General features: G+C 35.2%; 1 protein-coding gene across 1 annotated transcript; it reads right to left on the bottom strand.

Annotated features, from left to right (window-relative positions):
• LOC122601539 (wall-associated receptor kinase 2-like) lies at positions 1-17,498 on the bottom strand. Its single transcript, XM_043774293.1, has 3 exons — positions 16,658-17,498; positions 5,882-6,055; positions 1-1,223 (listed from the first exon to the last, which is right to left on the bottom strand). The coding sequence occupies exons 1-3, from the start codon at positions 17,496-17,498 to the stop codon at positions 1-3; spliced, it is 2,238 nt and encodes a 745-aa protein (XP_043630228.1).
• Between the last annotated feature and the right edge of the window lie 1,102 nt (positions 17,499-18,600).

Below are 18,600 nucleotides of genomic sequence, written 5' to 3'. Positions count from 1 at the left end.
TCAACGAGCACTCTTTAATTGGAGCATCATGTCTTGCATTTCACTAGTTATAGAACTGTCTCCGAAGTTATTACTCTTAGGCATAAACGGGATAGTATAAAAGTCAGTTGGTTCAATATCAATCATAAGACTGCTCGTTTCATTGTAATTGTCTTCAATAACCCAATTAGTATGCTTCCCCAACTTTCGCAAAGCATCAAGCTCCATAGTCACTTCTTTCATGCTAGGTCTGTTCCCACCTACTTGGTTAAGACACCTACATACCAGGACGCTTATTGCTTTGAGTTGATCGTAGTTTGCCTCTTTTGCCACATCCTTTTCAAGAATATTAAGAAATGTATCTTCCTTCACTGCTTTCACAAAATATGTTGAAAGAGTTCGCTCTTGTACACATCTTTCCATATTGAGGGGTTGTTGTCCCGTTAAGAGTTCCGCAAGAACCACACCAAAGCTATAGACATCACTTCTATCAGTTAATTGGCCTGTATGAAAATATTCAGGATCTAAGTATCCAAACGTTCCTTGAACTAGAGTAACAACTCCATCATGACCTAAGGGAACAAGCCTTGAAGCACCAAAATCTGCAATTTTTGCGGTGTAATTTTCATCCAACAAGATGTTAGTAGATTTAACATCTCTATGTATGATAGACATTCTAGCATCCGTGTGAAGATAAGCAAGCGCACTAGCTGATTCATGTGCTATCCTTAAACGAGTATCCCATGACAATCTCCTTGTGTCGGTTTTGCTATTATGAATGTGGCAATGAAGAGTGTCGTTTGCGACAAATTCATAAGCTAACAATGGGACGTCGGTTTCCAAACAAAATCCTAAAAGTTGCACCACGTTTGTGTGATTAATCTGTGTGAGAATCACCATTTCATTTATAAAATCCTCTCGTTGTCCTTCATCTACCTTTTGGGATTTCTTAATTGCAACAAGACGCTTATCTTTTAGAGTTCCCTTGTACACGATACCATTGCCTCCCCTACCAATAACCTTGCTTTCCGCAAAATTGTCAGTTGCTTCTTTTAGCTCTTCAACACGGAAAATGTTCATAGAATTAAGACTAACACCACCCTTAGTTTTTATTGTGTCTTTCAATAGTGCACCCCCATTTTGTTCGTAATACATTTCTCTTAGTTTTACTAGCTTCCTTTTTTGAGCCATGAAGTACAACATCACTAATCCAATTAGTAGTACGGGTACTGCAAGTCCAATACCTATATAAATGATGAGTAATCGACAATCACTAATGGATATATTTAGATGGGCTTAGAGAAAAATGAAAGTGATTCAAGAAATAAATTGAAAAGTTCTTAGGAGTCGGACGAAGCTAGAGCGGACAAGTATTTTTCCATCTCAAGGTGCGAAGAAAATGACGGGGCATGAATAAATGAATTATTTTAATTAATAACATCATAGTAGTTGAATTCAAAAAGTTAATTTATAAATTTCATCCTAACATTAATTTTGTTTAGATGTGTTATATGGGATAAAAGGTGAGTTATTTTGAGAACTCATAAAAAAGAAAAGCGAGAACAAATCTGAACCATACATTTTCTTTATCTTTCTTTCTCTTCAATTAAATAATAAAATTCACCCAAATCATTCATAATGTTTATCTCACAAACTGTAAATCGTTAGACGACACAAAAAGCATGGGTAGTCTTAATATTTCGTCCTTTTTCATCAAAGATCCAATTCGATATACTTTTGACGACTTTTTAATTTTCGTTTTCTTTTTGGTATTTACACATAACTTACACATGTGTAAGTTGAACTTACACATGTGTAGGTTGAACAAAAATTATGATTCGGAACGGGCTTCGCCCTTAAGGATATTCAGAAACCAAAGCTAGTGGGGGTGATAGGTCATTGAGGGTGATAGGTCTAGGGTGATAGGTCAAAGAGGGTGATAGGTCATAGGGGGTGACCGGTGATGGGTGATCTACCTAACGGGCTCCGCCCTTAACCTTCATTGTTGTGTACATAAGTTCATTTACTAATTTACATGTGAAAACAATGATCCTACACATGTGTAGGTACACAAGTACAAGAGGAAAAAAATAAAAATTAAAAAGTCGTCAAAAGTATATCGAATTGGATCTCTAATAGAAGATGACGAAATTTTAAGTCTACCCATGTTTTTTGTTTTCTTTAACGATTTACGGTTTGTGAGATAAAACATTTTTGAATGATTTGAGTGAATTTTATTATTTTTGAGTTCTTTTTTATTTGTAGATTCTTAAATAACCCTTCCTCATGGGATACAACCCGATGTTTATCGCTTAGAATTATATATCGCGTATTATTTGTTTCGTTTATCTATTCTAGAACTTCAAAAGTTATCATCAATCCAAATGAGTTGTTTTTTACAATACGAGAGATAGTGTCTGTGCATTGCAGCGGTGAGATGGTGGAGGTGGTAAGTTAAATCATATATAGAGTATGATAGTCAAATGTCTTAGCCGTACGAGCTCCGCCTTGGATTTAAAAATTCATCGAAAGTATATCGAATGACATCTCAAATGAAAAAACATGAAAATTTTAAGAACACCCATACAATTTTTATAATTTATCGATATACGGTTTTTGAGATAAAAGATTTCGAATGAATTAGAAAAATAAAATGATTTATGGATGAGAGAGAAAAAAAATGAGTGGTTGGGATTTGAGAAGAGATTTAAAAAATAAGTGGTTGAAATTTAAGATCATTATAGGTTTATTAGGTAGAGATGTTTAAATTAGTATATAAAGAATAGTGGTATTTTAAGTAGTTCAAATCATTATTTTTTATAAAAAAAAGTCAAAATACTTTATAAAATAGTATTAGATAAAGTTTGAAACAGGTAATTTGTAACTGTTAAGTTTATACCAAAAAAATCTAGACTTTACATATATAATGATTATCGATTAACGTTAAATAAAAATATATATTCTGACAATAAAGTTTATATGACTAAATAAATAAAGGCATAAAACCATCTTCTAATTAGACATTTTAATTAGATAATAGCTCATAAATCCCATTTGGGTTTTTTTTAATCTCAAATAGCAATATAATAATAATAATAATAATAATAATAATAATAATAATAATAATAATATAATAATAATAATAATAATAATAATAATAATAATAATAATCCGACGAGTCAACGCGGTGAACCACCGATGCATCTCTATCACCATCCGACGAGGTTTTGGTGGGTGGCTTTGATTTTTTCTTCCATTCAAGAGATAAGCCCTACCTTTCCGCCGTCTCCACCTTCACCTGCCACCGTTGAAATCAGAAATCGGTTTTGGGTTTAGAACGACGAGATTGTGGTGGGTGGTTTTGGACGGTGATGTTTGGTATAGGTCATGGAAATGAGTTTTAGATTTGTTATGTGTGTGTGTATATATATATATATATTATATATATCTTTGGGAAAGAATTGATTTTGATGTATACAGATTATATAGATGTGGATATAGATCTTTGATGGATGGATAAATATATGCACAGATTGGCTTTGTTCAATAGATTTTTGATATTTGATGTAAGATTATGGATATATTTTGTGTAAATGATTGATTTTGATACAGGTATATAGGTTTTTGAAGAAGATGATAGAGTAGTTTTTTGAAGAGGATGATATATTTACGGCAGAAAGGGATGAAGAGATTTTGTTGATGAAGATGATATGTTATTCCTGAACGGTGAAATGACCATCATACCCTCAGCGTGCAAGTCATGTGACCATGTCTTTAACATCCGTTTGGGTGTTGGACCAAAGTTCTTAACGAAATTCTAAACTCAGGGATGAAACATGTAACTTCGTGGTCTCAGGGATGATATGTGAAAGTGGGTACAAACCACGTGGACGAAAAGTGTAATTAACTCTAATAATAATAATAATAATAATAATAATAATAATAATAATAATAAATTACACTTTTCGTCCTTGAAGTTGACACGTTTTTCACTTTTCGTCCCTGAAGTGAAAAAATTACAATTTTGACCTTAAAGTTGGCAGAATTCACGTTTTTCACTTTTCGTCCCTTAAGTGAAAAAATTACAATTTTAACCTTAAAGTTGGCAAAAATTTTCAATAATCGCCCCTCGTCAAACGTCGTTAAGTTTCAGCCGTTAAGTCGGACACGTGCAACACACGTGAGGGACTGAAACTGCAAAAAATGAAAAGTTCAGGGAGGAAAAATGAAATTTACTTTTCTATTGTCATCATCTCCATCTTCTCCGACTGACTTTCGTCGGAAAATTCGCCGAAAAACTTAAAATGCCGATATTTCACTCGTTTTCTTCGAATTAGACCACGAAACCACCACCAAACTTCTCAAAATTAATTTTCGCACGAATCCTATAACCGAAACGAGATCCAATGAATCGGTTGTCACACCCGAATTCTTTGTACTTCAATCTACTAATCTAACTATTGTAACAACTTAATAACCTTAACGATTGAAACTACCATCTAACTAAATCGTCAAAAATGAAAGGTAACGAATCGCTATGAAACTTAACACAATACTAGATGAATCAATTGTAAACTTGTAACAACTTTCAAAATGAGATTTCGACGTAAGGTTTTCACGAACAACGGATTTAAAGTTTCTATACAAAATATAGAACAAGAGCTATAATCAACCAAATGACGAACTGTAAATTGCTTTGAACTTTTATTACAAAAACTAAGAATTAGGTGACGATGATCAGAATTTTTGATCTGAAATATTTGAGTTGCAGGGGCTTGTCAGGTCTCCTGGTCCTTTCGTCCCTCTTTACTTCCTCCTTATATATATTTCTAATTTTTCAATCTTATGTCTTTGCCTCATTGACAAAAATCGAACCCACATGAAGGTCTCTCCCCATTTTGTACTTTTCTTTTTGGTGCAGAGCTTATGGAATAATAAATGAGGCACACCATTGGTGTCTTAGTGAGGAGCACGTACACATAATCCAATATGGACTTATTTGTGAAAACAAAAATATTGTATTCTTAGAACAAGCTAAATTGTACAGAAATATTGCTCAAAATCCATGTTATGGGTATTTAGAGTTTTCCGGCAAGTGTTAGAATCTGAAATCTTTTGGATAGGATTCGTGCGAAAATTAAATTTGAGAAATTTGGTGGTGGTTTTGTGGTCTAATTCGAAGAAACGAGTGAGATATCGGCATTTTAAGTTTTTCGGCGAATTTTCCGACGAAAATCAGCCGGAGAAGATGAAAATGATGACAACAGAAAAGTAAATTTCAGTTTTAGTCCCTGAACTTGTCATTTTTTGCAGTTTCAGTCCCTCACGTGTGTTGCACGTGTCCGACTTAACGGTTAAAACTTAACGACGTTTGACGAGGGACGATTATTGAAAAAATCTGCCAACTTTAAGGTTAAAATTGTAATTTTTTCACTTAAGGGACGAAAAGTGAAAAACGTGCCAACTTCAGGGACGAAAAGTGTAATTTACTCTAATAATAATAATAATAAACACTTGTAACAATTGTAATAATATTAGTTTCTATAACCAAGTAACTAATAAAAATTAAATATGTATATCATTTAGATTTGCTAAAAGTAGTTAATTATGTGAGTATGAATGTACTTGTTTAGCGAAAATTTTCATACTCATTTTTTGAAATTTTTATGAAGTTTTAATAATAGTGTTATTATAATTAAATAATAATAATAATAATAATAATAATAATAATAATAATAATAATAATATTTAATAGTATTAGTTTTACTATAGTTAGAGGAGTGAGAACTTAGATAGTATTTCGGGTTCCTACTAATTTTTTTTAAATCCTATTAATTTCTAATGAATAATAATAATAATAATAATAATAATAATAAAAGAAAAAAAAAAATCTTAGGTTTACCTAGATAGAATAAGAGAGTTTGATGGAATGGTTTTTTTGGTATTTCACGACATCCGTTTAGAACTCTGGGATCTCCGGAATACCCTTCTTTGCAATTGCATGTGTAGTTACCGAAAGTGTTAATACAATCACCATAACATGAATTCTTGATCTTATCTTTACACTCGTCGATATCTAGATAAAAGGAAATAGAGACAACTCATTAATATTAATGCAACTATATAAATCATCTTTTTTCAATTCATAATCTAAAGTTCTAAACCAGCGAATCTAATTTAACCTTTTTTTTATTTTAATTTTTGGTTTTAAGCCTCAAAATGCTAACGTAATTTTAAAAACGAGAAAAAGTACTCGCGCATTACGTCAGTAAGATGATAAGAGTGATAGGCTATAAAATGTAATAGGTCTTATAAGGTGATATGTCATAGAGCCTCTTTATTAGATACGAGAGCAAGTACCCGCGCGTTGCGGCGGTGAGATGGTGGGGGTAGGTCATATAGTGTGATAGCCAAATGCCTTAACCGTACGGGCTCCGCCCTTGGATTTAAAAATTCGTCGAAAATATATCGAATGACATCTCTAATGAAAGAACATTAAATTTTAAGAACACCCATATAATTTTTATAATTTATCGATGTACGGTTTTTGAGATAAAAGATTTTGAATGAATTGGAGGAAAAAATGATTTATGGAGGAGAGAGAAAAAAAATTATTGGTTGAGATTTGAGGAGAGAGAAAGGGTGTTAGGTAAATATAGAATTGATATATGGGCATTTTGGAAAAGTAAATGTTGAAACTTAAAATATAAACAGGTGAGATCTGCTTTATAATATAGTATAGATTTAACAAAGAAGTCATGTTTTTGTTGCAGCCTTAGTCCCACTTAACGAATCCATCTATTATTATCTGTTAACTATGACATGTGCCCTCAATATAGGGTAAAATAGTCATTTAGACTAGAGATGCACAAAAAAACCGGTTAACCTAACCGACCCGAAGCAAAACCGGTTAGGAACCGACTCCGTACAAACCGATTATAGGTTATCAATAACTGTCGGTTCCTGATCGATTACCAATTCCAAAACACAAACCGATTATTAACCGATTAACCTATAACCGGTTAATTATCCCAAATAATAACCGGTTAATCGATTTATTTCCTAAGTCACATATTAATATACACATTATATATATACACTCAATGATTACCATTGTAGTAGCATCACCTGGATAGTTTTATAAACCCTCGATTTTGAAATCCAGCAGTAGCAGTAGCAAAAACTAACATGGACAGTTTTATGAGGTAGCCATGATTTTCGGTTCTGTGTTTGTGTTTATTTGTGTTGATTTTATGAAGAGAAGCGAAAGAAATTGATTGAATGGAGACTGAGATTTATTGATTTTATGAAGAGATTATTATTTGTGTTGATTTGTAGATTTGGGGAAAGACAATTAAATCGATGGTGGTGGATTGGTGGCTGCATATTTGAAGAACCCTAAAAACCTAAATCCCCAATTCTTGAATTATAAAATAAATGAAAGTCGATCGATCCCTGATGGCTTTAGTGGTTGTATTTCTTTTTTTTTTAAACAGATTACATATTAATGGGCTGGATGGGTTAATTTTGTTGTTGGGCTATGGCTGGGTCGTTTGGCAGTCTCAAGATTTCAAGTATCTAGTCTAAGAGTGAGCGGTTAAAAAAAACCAAATAGGTTAATCGGTATCGGTTAACCGGTTTTTATTAACCTAAACTGATTACATCGGTTCTTGATTTTAGGTATGAAAACCGGTTATTAACCAGTACCGGTTAACCGTAACCGGTTAAAAAAAATAACCGGAACCGGTTAAAAAAATAACCGGAACCGGTTAACTGGTATTTGAACCTCTACTTTAGACCTATCATGTAGTGTCTCTTTTATCTGCTAATTCGACAATCATCTTTATATATATTCATCATCATCTCTATAAGTATTTTCAAATCCACCAGCATATATTCATTGTTATTTTTAAACTGTTAGCTATTGATATATAAAAGTTGAAGAATTATTATTATTAAATGGAAAATAATAATGCTTTGAATAGCCTTTAAAGAACAAATATTGATATAGGATTACATTGTGATTAATGATTTTTATTTGATTACAATTGAGGTTTACGCCTCTATTTATACACAAGTAATTAGTTAATTATGGTAATAAGTCTTGGCTAAGGAAACCACAAGGTGTAGAAAATCAACCTCGATGAAGATCGAGGGATTGAGGATTATTATTTATAATAAATAAATTACAAAGATCTTTCAATGGTCATTGGTCATTGGTCAATGGTCAATGGAGAGTCAACAACTAATTACTAGGAATTAGGCTAATCACAATTAATACAAAGATTTACAAATTATTTCCTCCAATACCCCATTCAATCGGAAAGGTGGCGGACCAAAACGGAGCATTTTTCGAAACACATCAAATTGGGCGCGCGGAAGACTCTTGGTAAAAATATCAGCCACCTGAAGATTGGTTGGTACAAACTTGGTATAAAGTCTACCAGAGTTCACAAGCTCACAGATAAAATGATAGTCCAAGTCAATGTGTTTAGCGCATTTGTGAGAAACAGGATTTTGAGTCATGAACAAGGCACTCTTATTGTCGCAGAGCAACGTTGGACGATCAGGCGGAAGAGCATGCAACTCTCGTAGAAGATGAGTAATCCAAACAAGTTTAGCAGCCGTGTTGGCCATAGCCCGGTATTCAGATTCGCAGCTCAACCTAGAAACAGTAGGTTGTTTCTTGGCACTCCAAGAGACAAGATTACTACCAAGAAAAATCAAGTAGCCGTACATTGAGCGACATGTATCAAGGCAACGTGCCCAGTCGACATCAGAGTAACCAATGATGTCGGGTGGATGTGAACAGCTATAGATGAGACCAAAAGAAAGTGTACCTTTAACATACCTTAATAAACGTTTTACTGCTCGAAAATGATCAATGGTTGGGCTATGGAGAAACTGAGAGAGCTGATTGACTGCATAAGAGAGGTCGGGTCTGGTGATGGTTAAATATTGCAAAGCCCCAACTAATGAACGATAGAAAGTAGGATTAGAATAAAGCACACCCATGGCTGAAAAGGATTCATGTGAAGCAAGTGGAGTATCGACCGGTTTAGAATCATATAATTGTGCCCGAAGAATATCTTTAGCATATTTAGCTTGTGTAAGAAACAAACCAGTGTCTGTGTGCACAACCTCTAAGCCCAAAAAATAGTTAAGATCATCAAGATCCTTGATAGCAAATTCCCGATGTAGATGGGAAATATAGAGTTGAATAATGGCTTCATCATTTCCCGTAAGGATAAGATCATCGACATAGACGAGAAGATACATAATATGAGTATTTCTGTGAAGAATGAAAAGAGATGTATCTGCACAACTGCATGTACAATCATAGGATAGAAGAAATGTGCTCAAATGTTGAAACCAAGCACAAGGGGCTTGTTTAAGACCATAGAGAGCCTTGGATAATTTGCAAACATGATTCGGATAACGAGAGTCCACAAACCCGGGTGGTTGCTCCATGAAAACAGTTTCATGCAAGTCACCTTTCAGGAAGGCATTCTTGACATCTAGTTGATGCAATTTCCATTTGTTGAGTACCGCGAAAGACAAAACAATGCGAATGGTAGAGGCCTTCACTACCGGACTGAAGGTATGAGAATAGTCCAACCCCGGAATTTGAGTAAATCCTCGAGCCACTAAACGTGCCTTATACCGATCAACGGACCCATCAGAATGATATTTTGTACGAAACACCCATTTAGAACCCACAACATTCATAGATGGTGGTCGCGGAACTAATGTCCACGTGTTATTTTTGTAACATTTGTGACTTTTGACCTTATTTTACTTGTATTAAAACGTTGATGATTTTCATGAATTAATATGAATTTTTAGCATTTTATCAAGTTTTAATGTGACGTTAAGTTTAAATTTGGTTACGGGTTCGTTTTAACGTTTAAATGGTTAACGTTTAGCTATGGGTCAAAATTAGCGGAGCAGGGCCTCAAATATGAGACCCCTTGGCTGTCCCTCACCACACACACACTCCCACTCACTCTCTTATTTCTCCCTCACCCAAAAATTTTATCTTCTCCCTCTCACACACATCCTCTCATATAATTTTCTTCTTCTTCTTCTCCATCTATATCTAGAATCTCAATAAATCCTTCATAAGTTCTCCATAATTTTGTGTTTTTAAGGTCCAACTAACTAAATCTTGTAACCTAACTAGTAATAATCTTCAACATCCAAGTATTTCCAAGCTTAGAAAGTGTTCTTCCATTTTTGTGCCCTAAATCCGAATTTGCAAGTCTTGGGTTGTTTTGGTAAGTTAAATCTCTCCCAAATTCATCATTTTATATATGTAATTATGTTTTTGATCATATATAAGAGTTCTTGGGTCAAATTTCGGGTCAAAGCTCAAATGGGTCAAAAACTAGGGTTTTGGTTGTGTAATTGAGTCAAGATCGAAATTGAGACTTGTTGGGATGAAATGGAACGAAATTATGAGATGGGTTATGTTTAATTATGTTCAAAATTAGTTACTTACACTTGAAAATGGGTCTTGAAGTTCCTTGGGTCGAATTTGAAGTCATTAGGGTTTCCTAGGGTTACAAAATGGGTAAAATTGATTTTTGAGCTAAGTTGTGATGTTTGATTTAAGTATTTGGAGTGGGATATGTTTATTCACAATAGATATGTCAAACATTATTTAAATTATGTCTTGGAATCCTTTAAATCATAATCTAGGTCGATTTAGGGTTTGACAAGTGTGAAATGGGTCAAAATGGTTTCTTAGGCATGAATTGTTACTATGAGTCAATTTGGGTAATGGGTCACCTTCATTCATGCTAAATTACATTTATTTATATCCAATTTGAGTCAAGAAGCTAATCAAGTCGAATTTGAGGTCAAAAAGATGTTTGGGTCGAAATTAGGTGTGTTTGATTACAAGGTTGCAGTTAGTCGAAATGTGTGCATACTTGTTTTGAAAACACCGTAACCCTTTCATTAGAGATCTTCAATAGTCAAACCTTACATTTCTGAAAAGATCATTGAGCCCTATACATTTGTTAAGAATTAAGTTTTGTTTCAATTGGTCGTCTTGTGTGCCAAAAGTGGGTCGCAAAATTGGAAGTATGCAAGGAAAACTGAAAGTAGTCTACAAAACTGAAAGTAGTCTACAAACTAAGGGTAGTCTACACAAAACTGAAAGTAGTCTACGCAAACTAAAAATAGTCCACAAATATGAAAGTAGTCTACGAATGAGTCGAGTAGTCTACAAAGGAATCGTTTGAGCTTGTTGATCGTCCATAGGTTTCTTGTTTGAGTCTCTTAAGTCGTTAATGATTAGAAGTCATGGTTACAACAAGGTGAGACTCTTAATTTGTATTGTAATGTATATATCGATAGGTTGTGGACATTTGGCGACCGTGGGACGTTTATAGCTTGACTTATACTTTTAATTGTCGGCCAAGGTGAGTTTCGTAGCCCCGTTTCTCTTATATTTGGGGTGGAAAGTGTACTTGTTTCTTGTAAACGTTTTAGCGAATTATTTGAAATAATTTGATATTAAATGATGATTTGTGATCGTAAATGCTTTGTTTACCGTAAACGAAATCATGAATGTTTGTTATGATCATGCCGTTGAAATATACGTAAGACATGCTGTTGATCATGCATTTGAAATATATGTAAGTCATGCCGTTGATCATGCATTTGAAATATATGTAAGTCATGCCGTTGATCATGCATTTGAAATATATGTAAGTCATGCCGAAATGAACACACCTTTGAAATATATGTAAGTCGTGCCGATATGTGTTGATTTGTGTTATGTGTTGATTTGTAATAACGTGGAACCTTTTAGGGTTTCCCTTGGAACGTGAATTGGTATTCTAATCTTCGTGTATCGTTAATGGTTGTTATCCCGACACACTTGATTTTGTTACAAAAACCTACGAACTCACCAACTTTATGGTGACACGTTTTAGTACACTTTTCAGGTGAACAGGTTAATGGAAGACGTATTGGATGAATTGTTGAGTGTTTTGCATGCTAGGATGAACTTGGTCTATTTTGTGGATTCGTGATTCATAGTTCCCGTTGATGGGTTGTGCTTAGGATCATTTACCATCTTTTGAACTATTGTTTTGTAAATGTTTGATGGGTGTGCTCCCTATGCATTATTCTTGATCCGGTACTTGTATTGAATGATTTATATGGGTTGTCCAACCTTTTTATGCATTTAGTTGGCTCTACTTAATTTCCATGTCGTGTTGTGCTTTTCTTGTGATATCCCTCTATTCCGCCTTGTTGGGGTGTTACAATTTTAATGAAGAGCCTTAATTTCTTCCATCATTGTTGCCATCCATTTTGGATCTTTGGCGGCGGATTTGAAACCGCGAGGCTCTATAGCGGTTGACAAGGCTACATGTAAAGTATAGGAATTTAAGGCAGCAAGGTCTGCGTGATGCTTTGGTTTAAAAATGCCCGCCTTTGCTCGAGTTGTCATATGATGAGAATTAATGGTGGGTACATCTGGTACGGCGGTAATAGAGGGAATGGGTGGTTCGGGTATAGCATTAGAGGCGGGTAGTTGTGAGGAGTTGGTGGGGTCGGGTATGGTGGGTTTTGATGTGGTAGTGAGGACGGGTTGCTGTGGTTGAGTAGGAAGTGGAACATGGGCTGGAGTGGTATGTGGTGGTGGGCTAGTATGTGAGGTGTAAAGAGGACACAATGGAGATGGGCTTTCGGGTGTTGTTAGATTAGGAGAAGGTGTTGGGTTTGGATTATGACATGTAGGTGAATTAGGGGTATCTTCACAGAATGTGGTAAGAAGTAATTGATGTGAGTCTATAGAGGCATGAGAATCTTTAAACGGGAATAACGACTCATTAAAGCGAGCATGACGGGATATAAAAACCCGATTGGTGGTAGGATCCAAGCAACGAAAACCCTTATAAGAAGAACTATAGCCAATAAAAATGCATGGAAGACTTCGTGGCTCGAGCTTATGCTGGGCATAGTCACGTAGGTAAGGAAAAACACGACAACCATAAACCCGAAAGTTGGAATAATTTGGTAGTTGATCAAATAAAAGTTGAAAAGGAGACTTGTTCTCTAGAAGAGGAGTTGGCACACGCTTAATGATATAAGTTGCTGAAGTGAAAGCATCGACCCAAAACGAAGCCGGCACATGAGCATTAAACAACATGGCAAGACCGGTTTCAACAATATGACGATGTACGCTTCCGTTCAGCACGTCCATTTTGTTGGGGCGTGGGCAGACATGAATATCTATGAAATGTCCCATTTTCTTCAAAGATTTTACGCACTATATGGTTTACGAACTCGGTTCCCCCATCACTTTGAAAGATTTTGATTTTGCGTGAACATTGAGTTTTCACAAGCTTAATGAAAGCCGGTAAAACGGCGCAAAAACCTGTTTTTGTTTTGAGTGGATAAAGCCATGTAAACCTGGAATAATCATCGATAAAAGCAACATAGTAGCGATAACCATCTGTAGAAGTAATGGGCGCAGGACCCCATAAATCACAATGAACCAAATCTAATGGAAAAGATGCTCGTTTTTCATTAGAAATAAAAGATAATCGTTGTCCTTTTGCAAGTTGACATGAAGTACAAATATCAGGTTTAGGTAATAGAGAAGTAACAGACAAAGAACCACATTTGTTCAAAAGAGAAATAACATCAAATGACACGTGACCTAAGCGAGCATGTCATAATTCATAAGAAGCTTTATTTGAAACAGCAACAACAAGGGTTTGTGGTTCATTATGAAGCACATAGAGTCCATCAATGCATCTGCCTCGAGCAAGTACCTGTTTTGTTTTCCGATCCTGGATGTGAAAATAGTGTTGGGAAAACAAGACATCAACCGGGTGATCAGCAGTTAACTTGCTGATTGATAGTAACTTTTTGGTAAGATTAGGAACAACAAGCACTTTGCGAAGGTTAATATTATCACAAAGTTTAGAGGACCATATGTGCGTTATTGGAAGATGTTTACCATTTCCAAAAACAACCTGATGATTACCTTTGTAAGGAGTGGAATGATGAAGGGAATCTTGATGTGGAGTCATATGTTCAGTAGCTCCCAAGTCACCGGTCCAATCGGGAGTATCATGAGTAACATGGCACTGAGCATGAAACGCCTTGGCTAAGGAGTCATCCAAGGCTGAAGACTGGTTGGCATACGTGCGAAGATCGGGACAGGCCGAAGCAAAATGGCCGTTTGTACGACATAATTGACAGTGGGGAGGTCGGCGGTTGTTGCCGCGGCCCCTACCATAAGATCCACGAGAGGAATAGCCACGAGATGAACCACCCCCCGACTTTGCGTTGAAGATTCGCGTCTGTGTTGAACGTGAAACGCAGCCAGTGGTGTGACAGTGCCATGAAGAGATTGTGAAAACAAATCATTACTTTCCGCTTGTGCAACAAGATCACGAAATAAGGGTGCAGGTTTAACGACACGAATAGAGACAGAGAAGCCTTCATAGGAGGGACCAAGTCCACGAAGAAACCAATGTAACTTGTCGATTTCGGCAACGGGATGACCGATCGCAGCAAGTTGTTCACTAAGTAGCTTAAACTTACGTGAGAATTCCTTAACAAAGGACGTACCTTTGGTAAGCTGTTGAAGAGAGTCTCGAAGGGACTGAACGTGTTCAATGGAAGCATTGCTATACGTATTTTCAAGAGCAATCCAAATTTCTCGAGCACCGGTTAAACCGAGAACCTCGGTTCCTGCCTCCTCGGTTAGAGAGGAAAGGAGAAGAAAAGCAACCTTCTGATCAGCGGTCGTCCATGATGCAAATTCTGGATTGGGTTGAGTTTTGTTGTCGGCTGTAATAGTTTTAGCGGGTGGGGAAGAACCATCAATATGGGCTGAAAGTTTATGAAGCGCTATCAACAAGGTCATTTGATTGCGCCATATAAGATAATTGAAGGAAGAAAGCTTAATAGGAGAAAGGTGGGGAACATGGTTACTCTTGATAATGGTAGTCATTAGGGGGGCGTTTGGTAGGAGGGAATCATTGAGAATGGAAATGTAATAAAGAATGGAAATAGTAGGAAAGAGAATGAACATTTGGAAAGAGAATAATTACGTTGTTTGGTAACAACAGAGAATCATAATAAGAGGAATATAAAAAATAAACAAAATATGAAATTTTTTTTAACAAAAACTAATTATAATATCATAATATAAATAATTAAAATTAATAATTAAATACATGAGAAAAAAAAGAAAAAAAAGGTAATTTGATTCCATTCTCACCATTTTTCACTATTTTGGGAGGAATTATGAGAATGGAAATGATTCCCCCTTCTACCTCTTCATTTTCATTCTCTTGTGTAACCAAACAAGGGAAGTGATTCTCATTCCATTTCCACCCTTTCCATTCCATCTTACCAAACACCCTCTAGAGGTCCAGGAAAGAGAGAAAAGGAATGAAGGGGAGGAGAAGAAGAAAGCGACGGAGAGATAGTTAGGCTGATACCATGTAGAAAATCAACCTCGATGGAGATTGAGGGATTGAGGATTATTTTTTTTTGAAAGGTGAATTTCGTTTGAGAACTTCGTCTCGCGATTCGACAGTGGGAGGTCTAACATACGTTGTCTTAACCGGGTCCGCGTTAGAGAGCTCCCTCGAAGTAGAAATGTCTATTTCAAATACCCGATGGGGGGAAAACCCCCTACTAATCCGCCCGAAGGCACGACGATCAATAGGGGTAAACCCTGCCTCCTCAGACTTGAACCTGGGTATACCCAAGCCAAGTCTTCATAGAAAGACTTCCTATATACTTCTCAAGTCTTGAACCCAAGACCTCCTGCTTATAAGGCAGATGCTCAACCACTTGAGCTAACTAGGAAGTACAGGATTGAGGATTATTAATTATAATAAATAAACTACAAAGATCTCTCAATGATCAATGGTCATTGGTCAATGGTCAATGGTCAATGGAGGAAACCCAAGGAAACCAACTCTAACCCTAATTATTGACTGATTCTCTTATTACGGGCTTTGAGCTTTCCGAAAAAACAGGTATATAAACAGAGTTTTTGGATCTGCCACTACAAACGATAATAATAGGCGTCGACATCTTTTCTGTTCACATTAGACGACATTCAGTATTTTTCACTTTATAAGGTCCATTATTTAATTTTACTTTAAATAAAAGTTGACGACGACATTTTTCAGTCTTTGATATGATCCGGTCTTAATAATCGAAGTATCCTCTCAATTTTAATTTAAAATTCTTATATATTTAATTTTTTTTAATTATATAATGACATGTAAAAGATAAAACTAACTAATATTAATAATTAATAATATATTATAAAAGAATACATGTCTGTTAAATTATATCACTGTCAATTAAAAGATTTATCAATCATGCTTTATATATTTTTAATTTGGTTTCAGGTAAAATAAAATAAATATTAAATTAAAACAAATAAAACAATAAGTTTGTGAAAATCACCATGCATCATGAAGATCATCATGCATAAATTGCGTCGTGAATTTTTGCGCACCAATTTAACCATAACTTAAGAGTCAAGATTATATTCTATTTGTTTTATTTTAATATTTATTTTACAATAACCAACCCCTTGGTAATTTATGGCGATAAATAAAGATATTTGTGTAATATTTTTGCTCTTCCAAACAATCAAATAGTATTATGGTAAACTGACCTTGGCAGCCTGAATCAAGGTATGGATTGCCCTCGTAACCTTTGTTGCATCTACAACGATACCCACCATTTTTAGCATCATAGCATTCACTGTTCTCTTTGCAATCTGTAGCTGTTGAGCAGTTTTTGTTGGTTGCAATTACCCAATCTATCACAACGGGGACATTCTCCCTAACCCTATTCCAAAGATCTGTATAATTAGATAAATCACTAGCTCCACGAAACTCAAAAGTACCCTCTTCGCCGATAAAAGCAAAGCTACATCGGTTAAAAGACAAAACATTTGTGTGGTTCCGAAAGCTATTTAGTTCAACCTCGTAACTCTTTAGACCCTTTGCGATAGGTATCAGACAACATCCTTTTCCTGAGCACTGCCCATCATCAGCTATGTCCGATTCTCGGATACATGAACTAATACAGCCACTAGAAAAGTCATTTTCTTTTGCTATTAAATTAGTTCGGCCGGTGATCAATGAATAGTCATCACATCCAATGACCGTTAACTTGTTCTTTTCAGAGATAGTGTATTGATCTACATAGATGTTTCTAGCCATTTCGATATCATGAGATATCGTCCCATCTTTGTTGTAGCAACTAAATGCAACCCGACTGTTGGCCCGTAGCTCTGAATCAGAAATTTTGTATATTTGGATGTTCCCATTTCCGAGGAACAACTTTGGGGGTTCGGTAGAAGTGTTGCAAGTCAAGAGAAAAACGCTTTTATTTTGGGAACAACTTGTGTCGTCACCCATGGCGATACCGAAAGGGTATGGAACTGTCACATTACCACACTGCGATTGACATTCTGGTTTTATAGTCCCAACAAAACTTCCCTTGGCCATTAAACAAAGAAATGAAAATAGACAAAGTATAATGAAATAGAGAATCATGTTTGTATGTACGTTTTCTAGTACGAGCTGAGTATATGTATAACACCTTTATTGTGAATGTTTCAATACCATATCAAATTCATTACAATTTATAGAATGGCATGGCTGCCAACCTATAAAATGCTTCTAATTAATTAAAGGAGCAGCAGTTGACTGCGTAATAGAGAACTCTGATAATAAGACCACTAGTCTCAAAATGCTTATTTATTAGCTTAATTTAAGGGATTATTACCTATATATAGATGTAACTAACTATGATAAAATGTCTATGTTATGTAATGAACTTTCAAATTCTGGTTATTAGATATACTCGGGTATATGTGACAACCATATAAGTTGTCACGTCTAAGTTTTTAATTGGTTAGGTAAATCTAATAACCCGGATTTGAAAGTTCATTACATAATATAGACATTTTACACGATATTTACATAACATAGAGATTTTGTCAATAGTTAGTTACACTCATAGATAATATTCCCTTAATTAAAACTAGATTGGTGCCCGCGCAATGCAGCGGTGGTAACGACGACGGTGATGACGTGGTTATTAACGTAAAAGTGATTTCATTATATTCGGAGATGTGATGAATTGTTACGTTGAGATATGAAAGGGGGAGGAGGGAGACGAATTTTGAGTTAGAATTTTTCTCATGTGTTTCTACATTGTTGTAAATTGGTTGTGTTATTCAAATTAAGATAATTCTTACATAAGAATAAGCCACTATTTATACAATAGTTTATGAAAGTTATTTTTGGAATGGTGATTAATTCTGATCTTGATTGTTGACCTTGACTGTTGACCTTGACCGTTGACTTTAACCGTTGGCCTTAACTGTTGAAATTTTTTATAAGGATATTTTAGTCACAGTCTATAAAATGAAAATAAGTATATATTAAGATGGAGGATAAATGTGTCACTTCAGGTTCTTAAAATTAAGGAGGGAAATGAGGCAATTTGCTTTATAAGGGAATATAGATAGAGTTTTAAGTTTGTTATAAAAGAACGAGTCATTAGATCTTATTCGCCTAAAACTCTAAAAGTAATTAACTTAGT

Source organism: Erigeron canadensis, chromosome 5 (genome assembly GCF_010389155.1).
Source record: "Erigeron canadensis isolate Cc75 chromosome 5, C_canadensis_v1, whole genome shotgun sequence".
In the NCBI taxonomy this organism is placed as follows: Eukaryota; Viridiplantae; Streptophyta; class Magnoliopsida; order Asterales; family Asteraceae; genus Erigeron; species Erigeron canadensis.
Note: the sequence above shows the minus strand (reverse complement) of the source record. Positions and strands in the feature narration are given on the sequence as shown.

Bases quoted from the DNA above. Each gene is read 5' to 3' on its own strand.
- LOC122601539 (XM_043774293.1), bottom strand. From the start codon at position 17,498: ATGGCCAAGGGAAGTTTTGTTGGGACTATAAAACCAGAATGTCAATCG. The intron at 6,056-16,657 runs GTCAGTTTACCA...CCTTTTATCTAG, and splicing joins CCTTGATTCAGGCTGCCAAG to ATATCGACGAGTGTAAAGAT. The intron at 1,224-5,881 runs GTAAACCTAAGA...TCATTTATATAG, and splicing joins AACTCTCTTATTCTATCTAG to GTATTGGACTTGCAGTACCC.